Source organism: Electrona antarctica (genome assembly GCF_951216825.1).
Source record: "Electrona antarctica genome assembly, chromosome: 13".
Lineage (NCBI taxonomy): Eukaryota > Metazoa > Chordata > Actinopteri > Myctophiformes > Myctophidae > Electrona > Electrona antarctica.
Window position 1 is genome coordinate 2,773,927 of NC_136794.1, and position 23,324 is coordinate 2,797,250.

At 42.7% G+C, this 23,324-nt stretch overlaps 1 protein-coding gene across 3 annotated transcripts; it reads right to left on the reverse strand.

Moving 5' to 3' along the window:
* Positions 1-6,003: 6,003 nt before the first annotated feature.
* Positions 6,004-22,228, reverse strand: LOC306935296 (uncharacterized protein). Of its 3 annotated transcripts, none has more exons than XM_079518275.1 (12): positions 22,065-22,228; positions 20,184-20,339; positions 19,469-19,557; positions 18,600-18,709; positions 18,174-18,299; positions 16,167-16,381; positions 15,681-15,851; positions 15,057-15,150; positions 13,617-13,888; positions 11,539-11,610; positions 9,625-9,715; positions 6,004-8,338 (listed from the first exon to the last, which is right to left on the reverse strand). In XM_079518275.1, the coding sequence occupies exons 2-12, from the start codon at positions 20,322-20,324 to the stop codon at positions 8,058-8,060; spliced, it is 1,662 nt and encodes a 553-aa protein (XP_079374401.1). In that variant the 5' UTR covers positions 20,325-20,339; positions 22,065-22,228; the 3' UTR covers positions 6,004-8,057. The 3 variants fall into 3 exon arrangements, with proteins under 3 accessions (XP_079374401.1, XP_079374400.1, XP_079374402.1); XM_079518274.1 differs by having other exon boundaries at positions 6,004-8,341; XM_079518276.1 differs by lacking the exons at positions 19,469-19,557; positions 20,184-20,339; positions 22,065-22,228 and adding an exon at positions 19,424-19,434 and having other exon boundaries at positions 6,004-8,341.
* Positions 22,229-23,324: the final 1,096 nt, after the last annotated feature.

A 23,324-nucleotide genomic window follows, 5' to 3' on the forward strand; every position in this document is an offset into this window, starting at 1 on the left:
ACTATTGTACTAATTACACAATTACACTATTACACTTATTACACGTATTACATTAGTACACCAGTACACTTATTACTCTTATTATGCTTATTATACTATTACACTATTACACTTATTACACTATTACACCATTACATGTATTACACTATTACACTATTGCATTTATTACACTATTACACTTATTACACTATTACAAAATTAGACTTATTACACTATTTCACTATTCCACTATTACAGTTACTACTATCTCTATTGTGAGATGCCATGTCCTAGTGCCTGATGGGTCAAATTTGTCCCAAAAAGACAGTAGTCCTAGTGCCTGATGGGTCAAATGTCAGACAAAAGTAAGGTCAAATGTAATCTACTTCAATATTTCTATAGTTGAGTCATCGAGTTAGCTGGTGTGTATTTTTATTTTAGCACAACTAATCTCAGATTTCGGCAGTAAGTCTTACACTGGCAGTCTAGAGCCATGTGCTGTCATCTCCACTTCCTGCTTTTTCAAATTAATGTAATTTATTCTCCAAACCACTTGATGGCGCCAAAGTACTTCCAGTCCTACTTTGGCATGTGCCAAAACTGACCCACTAGGCATTGACAGCCTCCTTTTTCTACATCGCCTATATAAACTGGTATGTGCCAAATTTGACCCAGTCGTCCAAAAGGGGTTAAATTGAATTGAATTAATATTGAACTGATTCAATATTAATACATACATTTAATACGAACAAGAAACAGGTGAAACAGTTTGAAATGGAAAGTGTAGCTTTGCTGAGATGTGATGCTGGTACAGTAGTTGTAATAGTTTATCCTACAATCATTAAGATTTCATGTTATGTTCTCTTTGATACAATGTCAACCAAACACCAACAATTAAAATAGCATTCAGTCTTGTTTAGTTGTTGAATTTAAGGCTTCAACAGAAATGTTACTTTATAGCACCTTTTGTCATATTAACGGTATCTAAATATGTAAATCTTTCCCCCAAAGATACAGTTTATGTCACGATGAAAACTGAGGAGAATATTTGGTTCCATTTAGGACACTGACAATAACTTTTATACTTGGTGTTTTAACCACTTAAACGCCAGAATTCCTATTCTGGGGGGAACATTCACCACAAATAGCAGATCTACAAGCTCACAATGCGTCACGTTTTGGTGAGGCTGAAAAATAACCCACAGTAGGCCTACAGTTTAACTCTGGTCCTAAGTTTAAAATAACCCACAGTAGGCCTACAGTTTAACTCTGGTCCTAAGTTTAAAATAACCCACAGTAGGCCTACAGTTTAACTCTGGTCCTAAGTTTAAAATAACCCACAGTAGACCTACAGTTTAACTCTGGTCCTAAGTTTAAAATAACCCACAGTAGACCTACAGTTTAACTCTGGTCCTAAGTTTAAAATAACCCACAGTAGGCCTACAGTTTAACTCTGGTCCTAGGTTTAAAATAACCCACAGTAGGCCTACAGTTTAACTCTGGTCCTAAGTTTAAAATAACCCACAGTAGACCTACAGTTTAACTCTGGTCCTAAGTTTAAAATAACCCACAGTAGACCTACAGTTTAACTCTGGTCCTAAATTTAAAATAACCCACAGTAGGCCTACAGTTTAACTCTGGTCCTAAGTTTAAAATAACCCACAGTAGACCTACAGTTTAACTCTGGTCCTAAGTTTAAAATAACCCACAGTAGACCTACAGTTTAACTCTGGTCCTAAATTTTAAATAACCCACAGTAGACCTACAGTTTAACTCTGGTCCTAAGTTTAAAATAACCCACAGTAGACCTACAGTTTAACTCTGGTCCTAGGTTTAAAATAACCCACAGTAGACCTACAGTTTAACTCTGGTCCTAGGTTTAAAATAACCCACAGCAGGCCTACAGTTTAACTCTGGTCTTAAGTATAGAACTTAGTCAATGTGGTTAAAAAGCAAAGTATAATATGTATTTCTTCTGGACCTGGAGTTCCCTACTGACAGCAAGGAAGTCTAGAGAAGGAAGTGTCATGGTCACGTGACTGTGCTGCGCCATGACACTTTCATGGGAGCCAAATCTCCCACCGGAAGTTACATGAATAGAAATTGATCAGCTCATAACAAACATTATTTATGAACTATTGAGACCTGTGTCATATAATCGGTTCAGGCATATAAAAGAAGACGTATCAAAGTTTGTTTTCTAATCACTTGCTTTTCGATGTGCACAGAGTGCACAGTAGGCTACATCATTTTATTTGAGGATTTAAACAGCAGCAAGTTTCTGTCCCGGGGGTATCGCAAGATTTGGCTGCCAGACAGGAAATGGTGGACAGTCTCGCATTCAGAAACGTACTTTTTGCTCTTTAGATACCTCTATAAAATTACACGGTTTACACATCGAAAAGCAACACAGCAGACAACTAGAAAAAGTGAAAGAAACAGGAAACAAGAAACAGGTGAAACAGTTTGAAATGGAAAGTGTAGCTTTGCTGAGATGTGATGCTGGTACAGTAGTTGTAATAGTTTATCCTACAATCATTAAGATTTCATGTTATGTTCTCTTTGATACAATGTCAACCAAACACCAACAATTAAAATAGCATTCAGTCTTGTTTAGTTGTTGAATTTAAGGCTTCAACAGAAATGTTACTTTATAGCACCTTTTGTCATATTAACGGTATCTAAATATGTAAATCTTTCCCCCAAAGATACAGTTTATGTCACGATGAAAACTGAGGAGAATATTTGGTTCCATTTAGGACACTGACAATAACTTTTATACTTGGTGTTTTAACCACTTAAACGCCAGAATTCCTATTCTGGGGGGAACATTCACCACAAATAGCAGATCTACAAGCTCACAATGCGTCACGTTTTGGTGAGGCTGAAAAATAACCCACAGTAGGCCTACAGTTTAACTCTGGTCCTAAGTTTAAAATAACCCACAGTAGGCCTACAGTTTAACTCTGGTCCTAAGTTTAAAATAACCCACAGTAGGCCTACAGTTTAACTCTGGTCCTAAGTTTAAAATAACCCACAGTAGACCTACAGTTTAACTCTGGTCCTAAGTTTAAAATAACCCACAGTAGACCTACAGTTTAACTCTGGTCCTAAGTTTAAAATAACCCACAGTAGGCCTACAGTTTAACTCTGGTCCTAGGTTTAAAATAACCCACAGTAGGCCTACAGTTTAACTCTGGTCCTAAGTTTAAAATAACCCACAGTAGACCTACAGTTTAACTCTGGTCCTAAGTTTAAAATAACCCACAGTAGACCTACAGTTTAACTCTGGTCCTAAATTTAAAATAACCCACAGTAGGCCTACAGTTTAACTCTGGTCCTAAGTTTAAAATAACCCACAGTAGACCTACAGTTTAACTCTGGTCCTAAGTTTAAAATAACCCACAGTAGACCTACAGTTTAACTCTGGTCCTAAATTTTAAATAACCCACAGTAGACCTACAGTTTAACTCTGGTCCTAAGTTTAAAATAACCCACAGTAGACCTACAGTTTAACTCTGGTCCTAGGTTTAAAATAACCCACAGTAGACCTACAGTTTAACTCTGGTCCTAGGTTTAAAATAACCCACAGCAGGCCTACAGTTTAACTCTGGTCTTAAGTATAGAACTTAGTCAATGTGGTTAAAAAGCAAAGTATAATATGTATTTCTTCTGGACCTGGAGTTCCCTACTGACAGCAAGGAAGTCTAGAGAAGGAAGTGTCATGGTCACGTGACTGTGCTGCGCCATGACACTTTCATGGGAGCCAAATCTCCCACCGGAAGTTACATGAATAGAAATTGATCAGCTCATAACAAACATTATTTATGAACTATTGAGACCTGTGTCATATAATCGGTTCAGGCATATAAAAGAAGACGTATCAAAGTTTGTTTTCTAATCACTTGCTTTTCGATGTGCACAGAGTGCACAGTAGGCTACATCATTTTATTTGAGGATTTAAACAGCAGCAAGTTTCTGTCCCGGGGGTATCGCAAGATTTGGCTGCCAGACAGGAAATGGTGGACAGTCTCGCATTCAGAAACGTACTTTTTGCTCTTTAGATACCTCTATAAAATTACACGGTTTACACATCGAAAAGCAACACAGCAGACAACTAGAAAAAGTGCCCTTCTGGGCACAGGTCTCCACCAGGAGGATAGGAGTGTGTGTGTGATGTTTGGCAAAATGTTTAGGAGCAATATAAATGTGTGTGTGTGTGTGTGTGTGTGTGTGTGTGTGTGTGTGTGTGTGTGTGTGTGTGTGTGTGTGTGTGTGTGTGTGTGTGTGTGTGTGTGTGCGTGTGTGTGTGTCGCGGCTTGGCCTGTTGTAGCGCCACCATGAGGCTGATTTGAAAACGGTCAAGTGGCATTTCTTCCAAAGCCTAGTGGGAATCTGCATGCACAGTTTCACCACAATCGGACGCTGCGTTGAGTAGTTGTGGCGATTTGTACAAAACGGGCTACTCCTGAAAAGTTTAGAAGCCAATCGTAGCCAATGAGGGTGGATTATGAGAAATCAAACAAACCCGTCTTGATCACATGACTATGGAGAGCATGTGTACCGATTTGCGTGAAATTTGGATAAAATCTGAAGGAGTAATATTAGAAAATGTTTTTTACATGTCGGCCTCTTGCTATAAAGAGCAGATGTGAAAAATTCCAGGCAAGGGTTTTTCCTTGGCTTCTAGGGAGTTGGCATACAAAGTTATTCACAGATCCGTGCAGTTAGAGGTAAAAACACTTTTTGGCCAATTATAGCGCCACCATGAGGCTGAGTTGAAAATGTTCATGTGGCATTTCTTCCTCTGCCTAGTGGGAATGTGCGTGCACAATTTCACGGAAATCACACAATGTGTTCATGATTTGCAGCATTTTGTTTGAAACTGAGCACTCCTGCAAACTTTGGAAGCCAATCTTAGCCAATCAGGATGGAGTCTGAGAAATCTGAAAGACCCGTTTCGTTGAATTGCTCTAGAGAGACACCAATTTGCGTGATGTTTGGACAAAATATGTAGGTGTACTGTCCAAAAACGTGTTTTGCACAAAGCGCCCTCCTGGTGGCGCTATAACAGGCCGTTCTGGAAATTTTGGGGCAGAGGTTCATCGTTGGCATCCAGGGAGTGTGTGTGCAAAATTTGGCATCGACTGGGTTAACGGTGCCGTAGATTAGCTGTTCACAGACGGACGGACACACGGACGGACGGACACACGGACGGACGGACACACGGACGGACGGACGGACGGAGTGCAAAACATACTCTCTCCCCATGCCTTCGGCCTGGTGGAGACAATAATGTGTTATATGTCTTCTGTTATTTGCCAGAAGCGATTACTTTACAAAAGATCTCAGTCATTCAGAAATAGTTTGTTCATGAGCTGGTCACAGAGCTCTCATTGACTCCAGTGCATTCTGCCGAACTTCCGGGTGCAGTTTGGCTCCCATGGTGCGACAAATCTGCCATCTGGAATTGCGTGATAGCGAAAATGACGTTGGTGACCTTACCTCCATTTCATATACCTTGACTGACAGTGTAGGCTTCCATAACACCTGCGTTTGACAAAGGCTGATCACCTCCATGCCACGCCCCATTGATGAAATAATTTGTTCAAAAGTAGCCCAGACCAAGTATTGACTGCATACATTAATATACTTTTCAGATGGTCGACATTTCTCGTTTAAAAAAAGGATTTTTTGATTTTCATGAGCTGTACGCCATCAAGATTAAAACAAAAAAGGTTTTAAATACTTCACTTTATGCACAATAAATTGAGAAAATATGAAAGTTTCACTTTTTGAATTATATTACGGAAGAAAATGCACTTTTACACAATATTCTAATTCATTGAAATGGACCTGTATATAAAGATTTGCGCCACATTTTCACAATCTTTAAAAAATAGCAGACCTACAGGCTCGTGAGCTTGTAGATCTGCTGTTTTTCCAACAGCTAAAGCATAACATAATGCTTAAAACACCAAAAGGGGTCCCCATCCAGAATGTGTTAATAGGATGATTCACCACTGATTGATAGAGTACTTTATTAACAGTTTGCATGGACAGGTACCGTACAAAACAAGGTCTGCTAAAAGGATGAAACCAAAGAGAGCCTTTTGGATTCTTTCCACTGATGTCCTCACGCTCAATAAGGGCCTTTCTCGGCCCCACCCCTCTCCCACTGTTTATATTGTGTTTAGTTTCCAAGATGGCCACAGCACCAGGAGGGGGTGGGGCGGAGGTGAGCGGGCGGGGTTGACATATGCCCTTACTGAGCTGCATTCAAGACACTTGCCTTGTGCCTGACACCTGACTTGTGTCTGAACACAGCTTTGATGGATGTGTTCTGCCCCCCTCCCCCCCCATCAAACAAAATGTTTGGTCAAACCATAAGGGCTTCCATTGGAAATGCATTCCATTAAACACAGACAAGACAGGTGTCTTGAATGTGTGAACGCAGCCCAGTAAGGGCATATGTCAACCACACCCGCTCACCTCCGCCCCACCCCGTCCTGCGGCCATCTTGGAAACTAAACACAATATAAACAATTGGAGAGGGGCGGGCCGAGACAGGCCCCTTATTCATGGCAAAAACATTAAAGACAGACATATACACTGTACACACTACTACGGGTATGTCGTGAACCAGTACAGATTACAGAACATTTATTCACAGAACCTCTCAAAACACAACAAATTAAATCACTATGAATCTGAGACAAACAATGAGACGTCCATTAATTAATCCTGTTAGCTGGTAGGTCTAATGTGTTCATCCATTCATTCATCCTGATACATAAATGACTTATACATTATATTATAAGTCATAATACTTCATGAACCTTGTTACAAGTTGTTAATATGCATAATTATGAACATGTACAACACCATAATGCTTTATAAACTATTATAATGCATTATCAATGTGGTTATAACACAATATAGACCCAACCTTAATATAAAGTCTTACCAGGCACGACGGCTAACATTGGGAAGAGATTTTAATTGCAGACTAATTTAAAAAACAACTTATAAAAGAACAGGTTTCAACAGCACCTTCCTGTACAACAATTCCGTAACCGTACTGAAATATTGAAATATTGAACGATACATAATATATACTTGTGATTTATTTCACTCCAACAATGCATTTCATGTTTTACTAATAAGTTACGTACATTTAAGGGGAGGGGGGTGCTTCTCAACGGTGGGTTCTGGGGAAAAGCGGACACTCGGTACCTATGACCAAATGGACCCTTATCCCAGTGCAGTGTTCCTTTCGACAGCAAATTTTGATTTATTTTTAGTCATAGTCTTTTGACTAACATTTCATTTACCGCTAGTTTTTGTAACATTATAAATCATCTGGAATGTTTTGGTTTTAGTCCGGTGTTTTTACACAAGATGGCGCTGTTCCGCTGACATTTGAAAACACACGAAAAAAAAGGCCATGAAAGTCGTCCTTTGCAGTCAATGAGTTAACTCTTTTACCGCCAACAGCCCCATCTGGTGTCTGAATTGTGTACTCCAAGCCAATCATTTTCTATTGCGGACCATCTCATTCTGAAAACCATTTCACTCGGAAACCGAGTCAGGAAGTGAATATGCGCTATGTAACGGGTCCCGCGAACGTTATTTAATTCACCCAAAACATACATCTTGTAACCGGGGATAATATAGTTTGGAGAAATGAGCCGCAAATCTATTGAAAATAGCCGATCTACAAGCTCACAATATGTCGCAAGCTTGTAGATCGGCTATTTTCAAATGGCCGAAATGTATAGGGTTGAAATGGTTAATGTATGTTTTCTAATTAAAATGAAAATCACCAAAGTAACTAGTAAAATGTTCAAATAATTGTAGTGAAGTAAAAGTACAAATGTTGGCTCCGAGATGTAGTGTAGAAGTACTGGAAATTGGAAATACTCAAGTAAAGTACAAATACCTCAAAATTGTACTTAAGTAAGAGTACTTAGTTACTTTCCACCACTGGTTTTGATCCAGAAACAAGAATCAGAGATATTCCGATTCTAAAATCCAGCCAGACGTAGAGAAACCGACGTTCACAAACTAACGTTACGCTACAATACCGGGAAGAAGTCCGAGTCCGTCAGAGAGACGCCGGCCTGCGATAGGCCGAGCTGCACGTCCGTCAGAGAGATGCCGGGCTGCGATAGGCCGAGCTGCGAGTTGGAGTTTGCGGGGTTTGATGACGACGAAGTCACAGCGTGCTGATTGTTGGCCTGCTGCTCGGGGGGAGGAGCCGAGGAGGACAGGGAGGCGGGGAATGTGTTGGACGACGTCATGCTGTTGAACTGAGGCAACGCTGGGCTGATCCTCCGCTGCTGGCCACTGGAGGGCGCTGCTGCAACACAAAACCCTGAATGGTCACTCTTTATAGATTGCATGTATTTATTTATAACTTTTTATTTCAGTATTGTCGACTAAAAAAAACTATGGCGAAAAATGTTGGTTGAAAACTAAGCTATGGTGACTAAAACCAATACTAAATATATTGACAATTTAAAAAATGTAGATTTAGTCGGCAAAAATATTGACGCAACGCAACCAATAAAGACTAATAAATAAAAACTAAGCAACGACATTTGCTAGTAAACTAAAAAGCAAGAGAACATTTGCTATACGTCAAAGCTATGCTTATTTATTATTTAAGTTATGCTTTAGCTATTGAAAAATAGCAGATCTACAAGCTCGTAGTGCGGCACCGAGTGCCGCGCTACGAGCTTGTAGTTCTGCTAGTTTTGAAAAATCGTGAAAATGCGGCACAAATCTTTGAATATATATATTCTTTCAGAGCGAACGTTTTAACTAAAATATTTGCTTCTGAGGGGTTCCTGGAATAACAACTTTTCAGATGGGGGTCGGCGGCCAAATACAGATCATTTTGGGGTCCTTGACATGAAGTATTGAGCACCACTGATATAGAATTTCAGAAAACCGTCATGATTTAGAAGACATTTTTAAAATGTCGACGTCAGGCCTAAACGGATTGATAAATCTAGATGCCTCATTGGTCGCTGCAGTTTGTTGGAGCGACCTGCCTCCAATGGGAGGAGGAAGTCAAGCAGGAAGTGCTGAAGGCACTTCCGTTTACATTGCCAAAAGCAAGTGCTGCTGGGAAAGAGGGAGTTACGCTCCCTCTGATTGGCCTACTGCGAACGTCCCCTTCCGTTAAGTACCCGGAAGCTTGGCAAGCCTCCGCTATGCTTCGCAAGGAATCTCGTGAAAGCTTAACCCATTCTGGGCGAGAACCCCTTTTGGTGTTTTTAAGCATTATGTTATGCTTTAGCTATTGAAAAATAGCAGATCTACAAGATCATACTGCAGCACCGAGTGCCGCGCTACGAGCTTGTAGATCTGCTATTTTTTTTAAATCGTGAAAATGTGGCACAAATCTTTGAATATAATATTCCTGCAGAGCGAATGTTTTTAACTAAAATCTTTGCTTCTGGGAGGGGTCCCTGGAACAACATATTTTCAGATGGGGGCGGCGGCCAATTATATATATTTTTGAGGGTCCTTGACATGAAATATTGAGAACCACAGAGATAGAAACATGAGGTTTTCAGAAAATTGTCATGATTTAGAAGACCTAAGAGGGCTGTGATGCATTCTGGGTGTTCTTACCTCTGAGCTGCTGCTGCTGTTGTTGCTGCTGCTGATGATGAAGATGATGATGATGTGGCGCGAAGCTCTGGGCCCCTGCCCCTCCCCCCACCTGAGACAGAGGAGAGACACGGTTACCATGGTGACAGAACCCCTCCCGAGACATGACCCCCTCCCCCCACCTGAGACAGAGGAGAGACACGGTTACTGTGGTGACAGAACCCCTCCCCCTCCCGAGACATGACCCCTCCCCCCACCTGAGACAGAGGAGAGACACGGTTACCGTGGTGACAGAACCCCTCCCCCTCCCGAGACATGACCCCTCCCCCCACCTGAGACAGAGGAGAGACACGGTTACCGTGGTGACAGAACCCCCCCGAGACATGACCCCTCCCCCCACCTGAGACAGAGGAGAGACACGGTTACCATGGGGACAGAACCCCTCCCCCCTCCCGAGACATGACCCCTCCCCCCCCCCACCTGAGACAGAGGAGAGACACGGTTACCATGGTGACAGAACCCCTCCCCCCTCCCGAGACATGACCCCTCCCCCCTCCCGAGACATGACCCCTCCCCCCCCCCACCTGAGACAGAGGAGACACATGGTTACCATGGTGACAGAACCCCTCCCCCCTCCCAAGACATGACCCCTCCCCCCACCTGAGACAGAGGAGAGACACGGTTACCATGGTGACAGAACCCCTCCCCCCTCCCGAGACATGACCCCCTCCCCCCACCTGAGACAGAGGAGAGACACGGTTACCATGGTGACAGAACCCCTCCCCCCTCCCAAGACATGACCCCTCCCCCCACCTGAGACAGAGGAGAGACACGGTTACCATGGTGACAGAACCCCTCCCCCCTCCCGAGACATGACCCCCTCCGCCCACCTGAGACAGAGGAGAGACACGGTCACCATGGTGACAGAACCCCTACCCCCTCCCGAGACCTGACCCCTCCCCCCACCTGAGACAGAGGAGAGACACGGTCCCCATGGTGACAGAACCCCTCCCCCCACCTGAGACAGAGGAGAGACACGGTTGGATGTATGTTGGATGTGGTTGGATGTATAACGAATTGCATTTTCATAGCGCTTTTCCCAAGTGCTCAAAGCGCTTTACAACGGTTCATTCATTCATACATTGAGGAGGTGAAGCGGCGAACAGTCGACGCCAGCGTCCTCACTTCCCACATTCACACACCGACGGTGGCGAGCTCACACAACCGACTCATTGGAGGCAATGTAGGGTTCAGTGTTGTCTTGCCCAAGGACACTTCGACATGTGGACAGGAGGAGGAGCCGGGATTCTAACCGCCGACCCCAGGGATCATTGGACGACCTGCTCTACCTCCTGAGCCACAGCCGCGTGCAGATTTGCCGTTGGATCAGTGTTGATTTCGTCGACTAAAACTAAGAGGAAAAATGTTCGTCGACTACCTTTTTTCACTGACGAAAACTAAATGAAAACTAAGCTATGACGACTAAAACCAAGACTAAATACAGTATACTGACAATTTCGTCTAAAAACTAGACTAAAATGTTACGAAGGGACTAGTGGACAAAAGATCCATTATAAGTCATTTTACACTTGGTTTGAATGCTGAAAATAGCCGATCTACAAGTTCACAACGCGTCGCTCTGCAACGCGTTGTGAACTTGTAGATCGGCTATATTTAGCAAGTGTAAAATCAGCCATTACGACGGCATCAAGGCCCGCCAAAACACATTTTAGTCGACTAAATCAACTGTAGAATTAGTCGACTAAAATCTTGTGACATGTAGTCGACTGAAACTAGACTAACACTAAAACATTCCGGGTGACTAAAATGTGACAAGTGAAACCTATTCAAGAGACTATGACTAAAACTAAAATCAAAATTTGCTGCCAAAAACAACACTGCGTTGGATGCAGGTTGGATGCAGGTTGGATGTACCTGTTGTTGCAGCTTCCTCTTGGCCCTCCAGCGTGCGACCCTCAGCCTGGTCTTCTCGCGACGCTCTCGAACCTGCGACACAAGTCGTAAAGCGGTCCTTAGCAGTAGATGAGTTAACCGAACACATGCCTATACCTTTCCAGGGATTTCAGCCCTTTTTAGTGTTATTTTGTAGAACAAGAAATTCGCAACCCACATGAACCCGGAAGCAGTAATCCGCCATTTCGTGCCTCCAGCTGGTCCCCTTCGCTAGCGTCAGAACAAGCGCTAATATGCTAACCGCGATGTAGTGCATATTTATGCGAATAATTTATGTAGAATAATTGTTATTTTGAGCAACATTTGCTTGCCATCCCTCCTAATAGTATACCAACATCAGTACAGCATGGAATTGTGGACAAAATATTATCCAACGACAACAAAATGTTTTGTGAACCGGTCTGGAGCTGATGATATCGTTACGTCATGTTGTAGTATTGTTTTGTAGTCATCAGGATGATATCGCTACGTCATGTTGTAGTCATAGTTTTGTAGTCATCAGGATGATATCACTACGTCATGTTGTAGTCATTGTTTTGTAGTCATCAGGATGATATCGTTACGTCATGTTGTAGTATTGTTTTGTAGTCATCAGGATGATATCGCTACGTCATGTTGTAGTCATTGTTTTGTAGTCATCAGGATGATATCGTTACGTCATGTTGTAGTCATTGTTTTGAAGTCATCAGGATGATATCGTTACGTCATGTTGTAGTCATTGTTTTGATGTCATCAGGATGATATCGTTACGTCATGTTGTAGTTGTTTTGTAGTCATCAGGCAGGAACCATCATCTAGAACTTCCTTTCCCTCAAACCGGAAGAATAACAATAAAAGCTCTCGTAGCCTGCAGCTTTTATTGAGAAAAATCGGTTTGAGGGAAAAGTAAGTTCCAGATTGATGGTTCCTGCCTTATGACTACAAAACAGACTACAACATGACGTAACGATATCATCCTGATGACTACAAAACAATGACTACCTTGATGACTACAAAACAATGACTGCAACATGACATAGCAATATCATCCTGATGACTACAAAACAATGACTACAACATGACGTAGCGATATCATCCTGATGACTACAAAACAATACTACAACATGACGTAGCGATATCATCCTGATGACTACAAAACAATGACTACAACATGACGTAGCGATATCATCCTGATGACTACAAAACAATACTACAACATGACGTAGCGATATCATCCTGATGACTACAAAACAATGACTACAACATGACGTAGCGATATCATCCTGATGACTACAAAACAATGACTACAACATGACGTAGCGATATCATCCTGATGACTACAAAACAATGACTACAACATGACGTAGCGATATCATCCTGATGACTACAAAACAATACTACAACATGACGTAGCGATATCATCCTGATGACTACAAAACAATGACTACAACATGACGTAGCAATATCATCCTGATGACTACAAAACAATACTACAACATGACGTAGCGATATCATCCTGATGACTACAAAACAATGACTACAACATGACGTAGCAATATCATCCTGATGACTACAAAACAATACTACAACATGACGTAGCGATATCATCCTGATGACTACAAAACAATCACTACAACATGACGTAGCAATATCATCCTGATGACTACAAAACAATACTACAACATGACGTAGCGATATCATCCTGATGACTACAAAACAATGACTACAACATGACGTAGCAATATCATCCTGATGACTACAAAACAATACTACAACATGACGTAGCAATATCATCCTGATGACTACAAAACAATACTACAACATGACGTGGCGATATCATCCTGATGACTACAAAACAATACTACAACATGACGTAGCGATATCATCCTGATGACTACAAAACAATGACTACAACATGACGTAGCGATATCATCCTGATGACTACAAAACAATGACTACAACATGACGTAGCGATATCTCCCGACCGGATCATAAACCTGAAAAAGAATGCTGCCCAGGCTAAGTGAATGTCCTATAATACAGTTGAGGGTGCAGTGTACCAGGTCGGCCAGCAGGGGCTGAGGCAGCGCTTTCTCCATCTCCCGCCGTCGGTTGATGCTGCGCCGGCGCAGCTCGTTGCGCCGCAGCTTGTACTCCTCGTAGAGACTGAGGTCTTTGGACCAGCTGGGTCTGCTGGGGGGCCGCGGGGGCCCCGCCGCTAGCACCGATGACAGGCCCCCACGGGACCGCGAGGGGCCCGCCAGCATCGCCGGACCGCCCCGGAAGCCGCCACCACCCATGGCGGGGGCTGCCGCCTGGTGGGCCATGAAGTCTGGAGAGAGGAGAGGAGCAGTTAAGCCATTTTAGACCTGGGAACGATTCTACAAAATGTCTTCTAAATCCTGACAGTTTTCTGAAAAACCTATGTTTCTATGTCAGTCGTTCTCAAACGTTTTCATGTCAAGGACCCCCAAGATTATATGTAATAGGCCGCCGACCCCCATCTGAAAATATGTTGTTCCAGGGACCCCCCCTCCCCCCCCAGAAGCAAAGATTTGAGTTAAAAACGTTCACTCTGAAAGAATATATTCAAAGATTTGAGGCATTTTCACGATTAAAAAAAATAGCAGATCTACAAGCTCGTAGTGCCGCGCTATGAGCTTGTAGATCTGCTATTTTTCAATAGCAACATAATGCTTAAAACACCAAAAGGGGTTCCCACCCAAAATGGATTAAGGGTGTGGGAGGGGGGAAATGGCTCTGGCTCTGGTCTCAGCCACCGCTGTGTATTTTTTGACATTCCGTTTCTCTCCAAAGCAGCCATAAATTACACAGGTTCATCCCGATGTTCTGGGAATCTTTGTAAAGTTAGTGTTAGTAAAAAGCAGGTAAAAGAGTAACGTTTGAGGCAGACTAACATTCAATGTAGTGGAAGAGCCGACCGCAGATATGTCGTCTCCGCGTACAGGAAATACGTTTCTCTGAATGTGTCTATAGACCGATTCAGAAACGGGTCTCATGGTTGCAGGCAACGTATTTCCTGTAGTGGAGACGACACTGCACCTCTTCTACTACAGTGAATGGAAAAGTGACTGATGTTAGTCTGCCTCAAACGTTACTCTTTTACCTGCTTTTTACTAACAACACTAACATTACAAAGATGAACCTGTGTAGTTTATGGCTGCTCCAACAGTAGTGGCAACATTAAAAAAAAACAAAAGAACGAATGTCAAAATATCTACCGCGGTGGCTGAGACCAGAGCCATAGAGTAATGGTCGAGACAAAGCAGCGAAAGGTCCTGAAAGATACATAACGTCAGTCTTACCCAATACCCAATCTTTCTGTTTTAGGAACACAAGGCTGCTGTACTTTATACCTCATACTAAGCATTTAAAGTATGAGGTATAAAGTACAGCAGCCTTGTGTGTGTGTGTGTGTGTGTGTGTGTGTGTGTGTGTGTGTGTGTGTGTGTGTTATTCTTGATGGTCATGTGACTTACAGCTGTGTGCTGCGCTGCTGAAGGTGACACGTTGACCCATGTGACTCCGCTGCTGGCCAGCAGAGGGTGCTGTTGTCCACTGAGACCTAGCCTCCTAAACAGACAGACACATGTCAAAAGCTGTCGACAACCTCTTGTTTGTATCAATTTATATACAGATATTTATATACAGATATTTATATTTATATACAGATGCATCAAAATATAAGAATATAATTTTCTTAAATTTCTTCCATAATATAATTAAAGTGAAACTTTGATATATTCTAGATTAACACCCCAATCGCCCAGGACGAAGTTCACCGTCCTTTGTATTAGTAACACCCAGCGCCCAGGACGAAGTTTATTGATATGAAAACCGATCGCATCGCTCCACAGCCTAGGAGCGCCTGTTGCGCAATACTCGATGTTGCGTAACAGTGGGACGTCATCGTCCCGACCAATCACGACACTCGTTTCATACACGGAGAATGAAAACAGATTTGTAAAGCGTCAACGTCATTTCCCGGAGCGGTACTTCCGCCATATTCCAGCAGTGGACTCTACAGCGTAGGTCTTGCCCAGCGTGACCAAATGGATAGTAGGGGCAAGACAGTGAGACACTGTGTGACCTTTGACACTGACCTCCAACCCGGGAAGTGGTCCTGGTAGATGGAAGTCGGGCAGCAGAGTTGCCAGCACCTCCTGCGGCTCCTCGACCTCCTCCTTGATGCAAATCACCTCCTCTTCATGTTGAAACTCCTCCTCTTCCTGTTGAAACTCCTCCTCTTCCTGTTGAAACTCCTCCTGCTTCACCTGAGAACAAACCTTAGTGTAATATAGTAATAGTAATAGTAATACTAATAGTAAGAATCAGAATAAGAATAATAAATATAGCTGCAAGCAGCGATAATATGGAGTCAAGCCATGAAAGCTTAAATAGCTGCTTGGAGACTGGAGATGACGTCACTTTTTATTAAACCGGCCTCATGGTGGCGCTATAATGGGACAATCTGAGAAACTCAGGGCAGGGTGTGTGGGTGTGTGTGTGTGTGAGTGTGTGAGTGAAATTTTGCAGCGACCGGGCCAACAGTGCCGGAGATTAGCTGTTTACAAACAGTGTGTGTGTACCTGTGGGGTCATGGTGGAGCTGTCAGCCTGGGGTCGGAGGTCAGGAGACGGCAGGGGGGTGGAGGAGGGGCCGGGGGCAGGGCCGGGGAGGTCCATGGTGATTGGCTGCAGGCCGGAGGCAGGGCCGAGGAGGTCCATGGTGATTGGCTGCAGGCTAAGCTCCGCCCACACACACTCGTCAGACTCCTCCCCTTCCTCCTTCCTGGCCACGCCCTCTGTGAACAGACCAGGTCAGAGGGGTCAAGGGTCATCGTACAAGAGTGCAGGGTTGCCAGATTCAAGCAACCAGGTCCACGAAAACAAGTAACTATTACTGTAAACCTAGCAACCAGGTCCACGAAAACAACTACCTATTACTGTGAGCATTTCTACATTGTGAGCTTGTAAATCTGCTATTCAAAAAGAATCACACCCGTGTGAAGTGAGGGGAGCTCTTATCATCATACATCATCTCATTCCGGCAAATCACAATTTGCGTCCACACTTTTGTCTTCAATGTTTGTGTGTACACAAACACTCAACGCTGGACATTCATTGTCAATGGCATTCAATGTTTGTGTTAGGGCAATGTTTGCACAAATCTGGAAAAGGGGTCCCTGGCACAAAACATGTTCAGAATTTAGATGGCCCCCTCTATCTTAATCTGGGGGCGTTCGTCAGGGACAAGCCTGAGATCAATACCTTTAAATTCATGGTATAGGGATAGGCTGGGATCAAGCCCAAATAAACAACTACACATTAGAAACAAGGCCAAAGAAACAACTACACTTTAGAAACAAGCCCAAATAAACAACTACACTTTAGAAACAAGCCCAAATAAACAACTACAATTTAGAAACAAGCCCAAATAATCAACTACACTTTAGAAACAAGCCCAAAGAAACAACTACACATTAGAAACAAGGCCAAATAAACAACTACACTTTAGACACAAGCCCAAATAAACAACTACACTTTAGAAACAAGCCCAAATAAACAACTATACTTTAGAAACAAGCCCAAATAATCAACTATACTTCAGAAACAAGCCCAAATAATCAACTACACTTTAGAAACAAGCCCAAATAAACAACTACACTTTAGAAACAAGCCCAAATAAACAACTACACTTTAGAAACAAGCCCAAATAAACAACTACACATTAGAAACAAGGCCAAAGAAACAACTACACTTTAGAAACAAGCCCAAATAAACAACTACACTTTAGAAACAAGCCCAAATAAACAACTACACTTTAGAAACAAGCCCAAATAAACAACTATACTTTAGAAACAAGCCCAAATAATCAACTATACTTCAGAAACAAGCCCAAATAATCAACTACACTTTAGAAACAAGCCCAAATAATCAACTACACTTTAGAAACAAGCCCAAATATACATTACACTTTAGAAACAAGCCCAAATATACATTACACTTTAGAAACAAGCCCAAATAAACAACTACACATTAGAAACAAGCCCACATAAACAACTACACTTTAGAAACAAGCCCAAATAAACTACACTTTAGAAACAAGCCCAAATAAACAACTACACTTTAGAAACAAGCCCAAAGAAACAACTACACTTTAGAAACAAGCCCAAATAAACAACTACACTTTAGAAACAAGCCCAAATAAACAACTATACTTTAGAAACAAGCCCAAATAATCAACTATACTTCAGAAACAAGCCCAAATAATCAACTACACTTTAGAAACAAGCCCAAATAATCAACTACACTTTAGAAACAAGCCCAAATATACATTACACTTTAGAAACAAGCCCAAATATACATTACACTTTAGAAACAAGCCCAAATAAACAACTACACTTTAGAAACAAGCCCAAATAAACAACTACACTTTAGAAACAAGCCCAAAGAAACAACTACACTTTAGAAACAAGGCCAAATAAACAACCGCCGAAGAAACGGCAGTGCTCAAATAGCAATATGTACAAGAGACTTTACAGAAAAAAAACATGCCCAACATCGCTTAAGCAGTAAGGAGACGTGGCAACACACCTTTCATAGTGAGCGGTGGAGGGGGTGTGTCCATGTGATCCTCAGAGGGGGCGGAGCCTGGCGTCTCCACGGCGACCAGGGAGGAGGAGGAGCTAAGTCTGGCAGGAGGCGGTCTGCGCTGGCTCCCTAAAACACCACAACACATCAGGCGCTCAGACATGAGGGTTGTGAGCTTGTAGATCGGCTATTTTAACTTTTTGACAAAATTGTCAGTGTATTAGGCATTAGTTTTAGTCCTCATAGCTTAGCTTTTATTTTGTTTGTCTTAGGAAAAGGTAGTCTATGAACATTTTTCATCATAGACACACACACACACACACACACACACACACACACACACACACACACACACACACACACACACACACACACACACACACACACACACACACACACACACACACACACACACACACATTTCCTCACCGTGGCCGCTGATCCTTGGTGGTAGCTCCGCCCCCTGGGCGTGGCCTCTCTGTTGCAGCATCTCCTCCTCCACGCCCTGACGATAATACTTCAGCTTCAGCTCCGCGTACCTGCAGTACCATACAACACCACTAGGGTATTAACTCATTGAATGCCACAGACTTAATTGACCTATAGCTAAGCCCCTCCCCAAACTGCTATGGTCCAATCACAGCTAAGCATAACATGGGTTAAACAAACCTCTCCACCAATATTTTTCCTAGATGATAAAACATTGTTTTAAAAAAAGAAATGTCACGCACATATTTTTCCAGTGCATGTGGCATCAATGGTATCTCAAAACAGCCTATAAAAAGAAATTGTATAGGCCTAAACAGAAGGAATGTGCTCCAATATTGTTCTGCTGGTGAAATAGAGTATACATTTTTGTTTCTTCTCATTTTTGGTGGAAAAACTACACTACGGGCACCATTTTAAATTAAAAATCACCATAACATAGCTGGCCAACATCCTAAACACATTTATTTCACAAACATTTGAATACTTTCAAAAATAAATAAGGTCTGGTTAAAAAATGAACCAGTATTTAATGAATGAATGAAAGTATGAAATCCATGATATTTACATTGGAATGAATGAGCCCGGCTGGAAAGTGTCCAAGTGGTAGTGTATAAGTGGGAGAGGGCGGGGCTTAGCTGAAAGGTGAATTAACGTGTTTTTCATGGAACCCCATGTGGCCAGGAACGCTTTTAATGTGTTAGTGTCTCCACCAGGCCTACCTGAGCATAGCTGTGGTGGTGAAACACTGCTCCCCGCAGGCCTACCTGAGCATAGCTCTGGTGGTGAAACTCTGCCCCCCGCAGGCCTACCTGAGCATAGCTCTGGTCTTGTCGCTGTCCTTCTCCCTCAGGATCTTCTCTCTCTGCAGCGCCGTCATCTCCTTCTTCAGGCTGGACACCTGGTGGACAGTGGAGGAACTGCGTCACTGTCCATTCTCACAAGCAAACTTTCATTTAGTTTTTAGTCATAGTCAGCTCACAATAGATGCACCACATCTCTGTACGCGAGATGTGTGTGCGTGCGTGATTGAGCCTGACCAACCAAACATGCAAGTGTTTTTATGCAAAACTAATGCTTGGAATGGATTCAGCATCATGAAAACACCCTAGTTTGACACGTCACATGCTACTTGTGGCCATGCTGTACAGGCCATTTTCAACACTTTCCCCTCAGACAATTACAGGCAACTTTGTTTTTTTTGCAATTAGGTCAAATTACATTACTATTGGACTATTAAGACTGAGGCAGAGAAATACCTACAACTCAATGTAACATTATCACTACTGACTGAGGCAGAGACATACCTACAACTCAATGTAACATTATCACTACTGACTGAGGCAGAGAAATACCTACAACTCAATGTAACATTATCACTACTGACTGAGGCAGAGAAATACCTACAACTCAATGTAACATTATCACTACTGACTGAGGCAGAGAAATACCTACAACTCGGGGTGCTCCAAACAAACTTTTATAGTCCCAGAGTTTTGACACCCCCACAATCCCCCCCCCCTTTACCTGGGCCTTGAGCTCCTCGAACTTGACCCCTACGACCTTCAGCATCTCGGCCAGGACGGTCTCCACGGCCCCGTTGACCGCCCGCTCGACCACCGTCCCCATCTGACCCCGGATCAGCGACACCGCGATGCTCACGTCCATCACAGCAGATCTGACCTGCAAGACCACACAGAGCTCAGACACGTCCGTCACAACAACAGATCTGATCTGCAAGACCACACAGAGCTCAGAGACACGTCCGTCACAACAACAGATCTGATCTGCAAGACCGCACAGAGGGGGTTTAGATCTACAAGCTTGCGTTGTGACTGTGAGCTTGCAGATCTGCTATAGTATAGAGTCAGTCGGTCCATCCTCTGAGTCGCGGACGTCATTTCTCTGTTGATTTGGCAGCAAATTTTGATTTTAGTTTTAGTCAGTCTTTTGAATAGTTTTCATTTTGTTTTTAGTCACATTTTGACTAAATGTCATGAGATTTTAGTCGACCAAATCTACAGTTGATTTAGTCGACTAAAACGTATTTTGGCTGGCCTTGATGCCGTCGAAATGACGGATTTTACACTCTCTGAAAATAGCCGATCTACAAGCTAACGCGACGCGTTGCGACTCACGAGCTTGTAGATCGGCTATTTTCAGCATGCAACAAAGTGTAAAATGACTTATACTGGATCTCTTGTCCATTAGTCCCTTCCTAAAAATGTTGTCTAGTTTTTATTTGTCGACAAAATTGTCACTATATTTAGTCTTAGTTTTAGTCAACAAAGTCAACACAGTACAGCATAGTTTTCATGTAGTTTCCGTTTAGTTTTCGTCAGTGAAAAAAAGGTAGTCGACCAACATTTTTCGTCATAGTTTAAAGGCTCATTCATAGTCTGGATTTTCGGTGGTGAGGTGACCACCGCTCCGGTGGTGAGGTGACCACCGCTACGGTGGTGAGGTGACCACCGCTACGGTGGTGAGGTGACCACCGGAGCTGAAATAACGTTGAGCGGTGGTGAGTAAAAACAGAGAGAAGGGCTGGGGCGGTTGGCGGTGGTTTGCTCTTCACCGCGGCTCGTGACGTCATGTTGTAGTTCGGTGGTCACCTCACCACCGAAAATCCATACTATGAATAACGCTGAGGTTAAGGTTAGGTTTAGGCTGTCAATCACAGCGACTGGCCAATCACAGCGCGTCGACTGCACAACCCGTGTAGGCTTTGGTATGTTGCATTGGAGACACTGGGCTCACTGCTAAAATCTAAAACCACATATTACACACAGATGACCCCCAGGAAAGTGTTCTAAACGTCATATATCTAGGGTGAAGTGTCCCTTTAATGAGCTGCAGTTGTTTAACAATAATTTAAGTGAACGAAACCATGCATGGGTCCATTTGGTTTCATTTTACACTCAAGAGTTAAAGGTCTATAAGGGTCCATTTGGTTACCTACAATACTCTCTATCATTTAGCTGGGGACCACCTGGAACCTCCTCAAAACAGGCAGACAGACAGACAGACAGACAGACAGACAGACACATACTATAGTACAGAGTAGTACAGAGTACAGACATACAGCGTGCTGACAGCTTGTAGATCTGCTATTTTCAACCCAGACAGCAGTCCAATTGGTTCTCAATGCACTTTGAGAACCATCATATCATTAAATGATGTCACCATCAAAGTGCATGACATCGGCTGTGTAGACTGCAGATCTGCAAGCTCACAACGAGTCGTGAGCTTGTAGATCTGCCGGTTTTTTTCAAACAGTTAAATACAGGATTGAAACTAAAAAAATAAATACAACGTAAGAAATTATATGTTTGCATCAAACGAAAGATCGATAAAGTGATCTATTGGTGGTCTATTAGATCTAATCGATGTGATTGGCCGCCACAGTACCTTTGAAGTCCTTCTGTTGAGTTAAACACTATGAAGATGTTTGTTGTGTTTAAAAACACCAAACATTTAAAACAACAACACTCTCACGGTTAGAGGAAAAAATAATAATAACGCTAACTACTTCCGGGACGATGTGACGTCATCTCTGCAGTGTTGCCAGACCGTGTGAGAGAAACAAGCAGCCATGGGCTGTTTGGAAATAGCAGATCTACCAAATCAAATCATGCAGCCGCCAGGTCTAAGGAAACAAGAGAATACTGGGCTGTTTTGAAATAGCAGATCTACAAGCTCAATGTGGGCTCTCTGTGGGCTAACAACATATTGGTATGGGGGGTCCCTGGCACAACATATGTTTAGATGTTGTTGTAGGGGTCCGACATGATATAACAACAGGACACAAACATAAATCCTGGGGGAGTCAGAATAGGATACAAAAGCATGTCCTCCCGGTGGGGGCTCCTCTACTCACTTGCAGGTGAGTCGGTAGGATAACAACTACACTTGTACAGAAACAAGCCCACATAATCAACTACCAATATTTACAGTACAAGCAACTGTTCCCCCCCCCCTTTTCCCCCCTCACTGTATATGTTTCTTTTCCCTTTTTACCTCCTTTATGATGAATTCCTGTTCTGTTCTTTGACTATATAGAAGTGTCTATTTGTACGTCTCTAAATGTTTTGATGAATTGAACATGGTGGACCCTCTTGTAAACAAGTGTAATGCTTAATTGGGTCGTCCACTCACAGTTAACAGTCTTTGTATTGAGTTTGTGCTTGAAATGTACTGTAATTCTGCAAACTGTTAATAAATATTTCAATCAATCAATCAAAAACATGTATAAGAAATGAGCCCAAAGTCGCTTATAATGAACAGACATGGCATCTCTGCAGCGCAGCGTTTTGAGGCCGATGGCGACCCCAGGTGGACGCTGTGAAAACTGCATGAATAGGAAAAATCACACCCGTGTGAACTGAGTGGTGTAAGGTTTTATATAGCATGATCAGCTGTGGTCTGACGTAATGTCTGACGTAATGAAATAAGGTAAGGTATTATGTAGCCTGATCAGCTCTGATCTGACGTAATGAAATCACACCCGGATGTGATTTCACAACTGGCTTTTTCTGTGCAGAGAAAATGACCATGTTTGCTACGGTCATCCAGTTCACCCGGGTGTGATTTAATTACGTCAGAAATTATTTTGAACATAGCAACCATGCTCATTTTTTTCTGCACACAAAAGCCAGTTGTAGGAGTGGT

What these genes read in the sequence shown, in the direction of transcription:
- LOC306935296 (XM_079518274.1), bottom strand. Translation starts at nt 20,324, where the DNA reads ATGGACGTGAGCATCGCGGTGTCGCTGATCCGGGGTCAGATGGGGACG. An exon ending in ACCAAGGATCAGCGGCCACG is followed by an intron (nt 18,300 to 18,599) that starts GTGAGGAAATGT and finishes GTGGTGTTTTAG; the next exon opens with GGAGCCAGCGCAGACCGCCT. An exon ending in AGCCCCTGCTGGCCGACCTG is followed by an intron (nt 11,611 to 13,616) that starts GTACACTGCACC and finishes CTTGTGTCGCAG; the next exon opens with GTTCGAGAGCGTCGCGAGAA.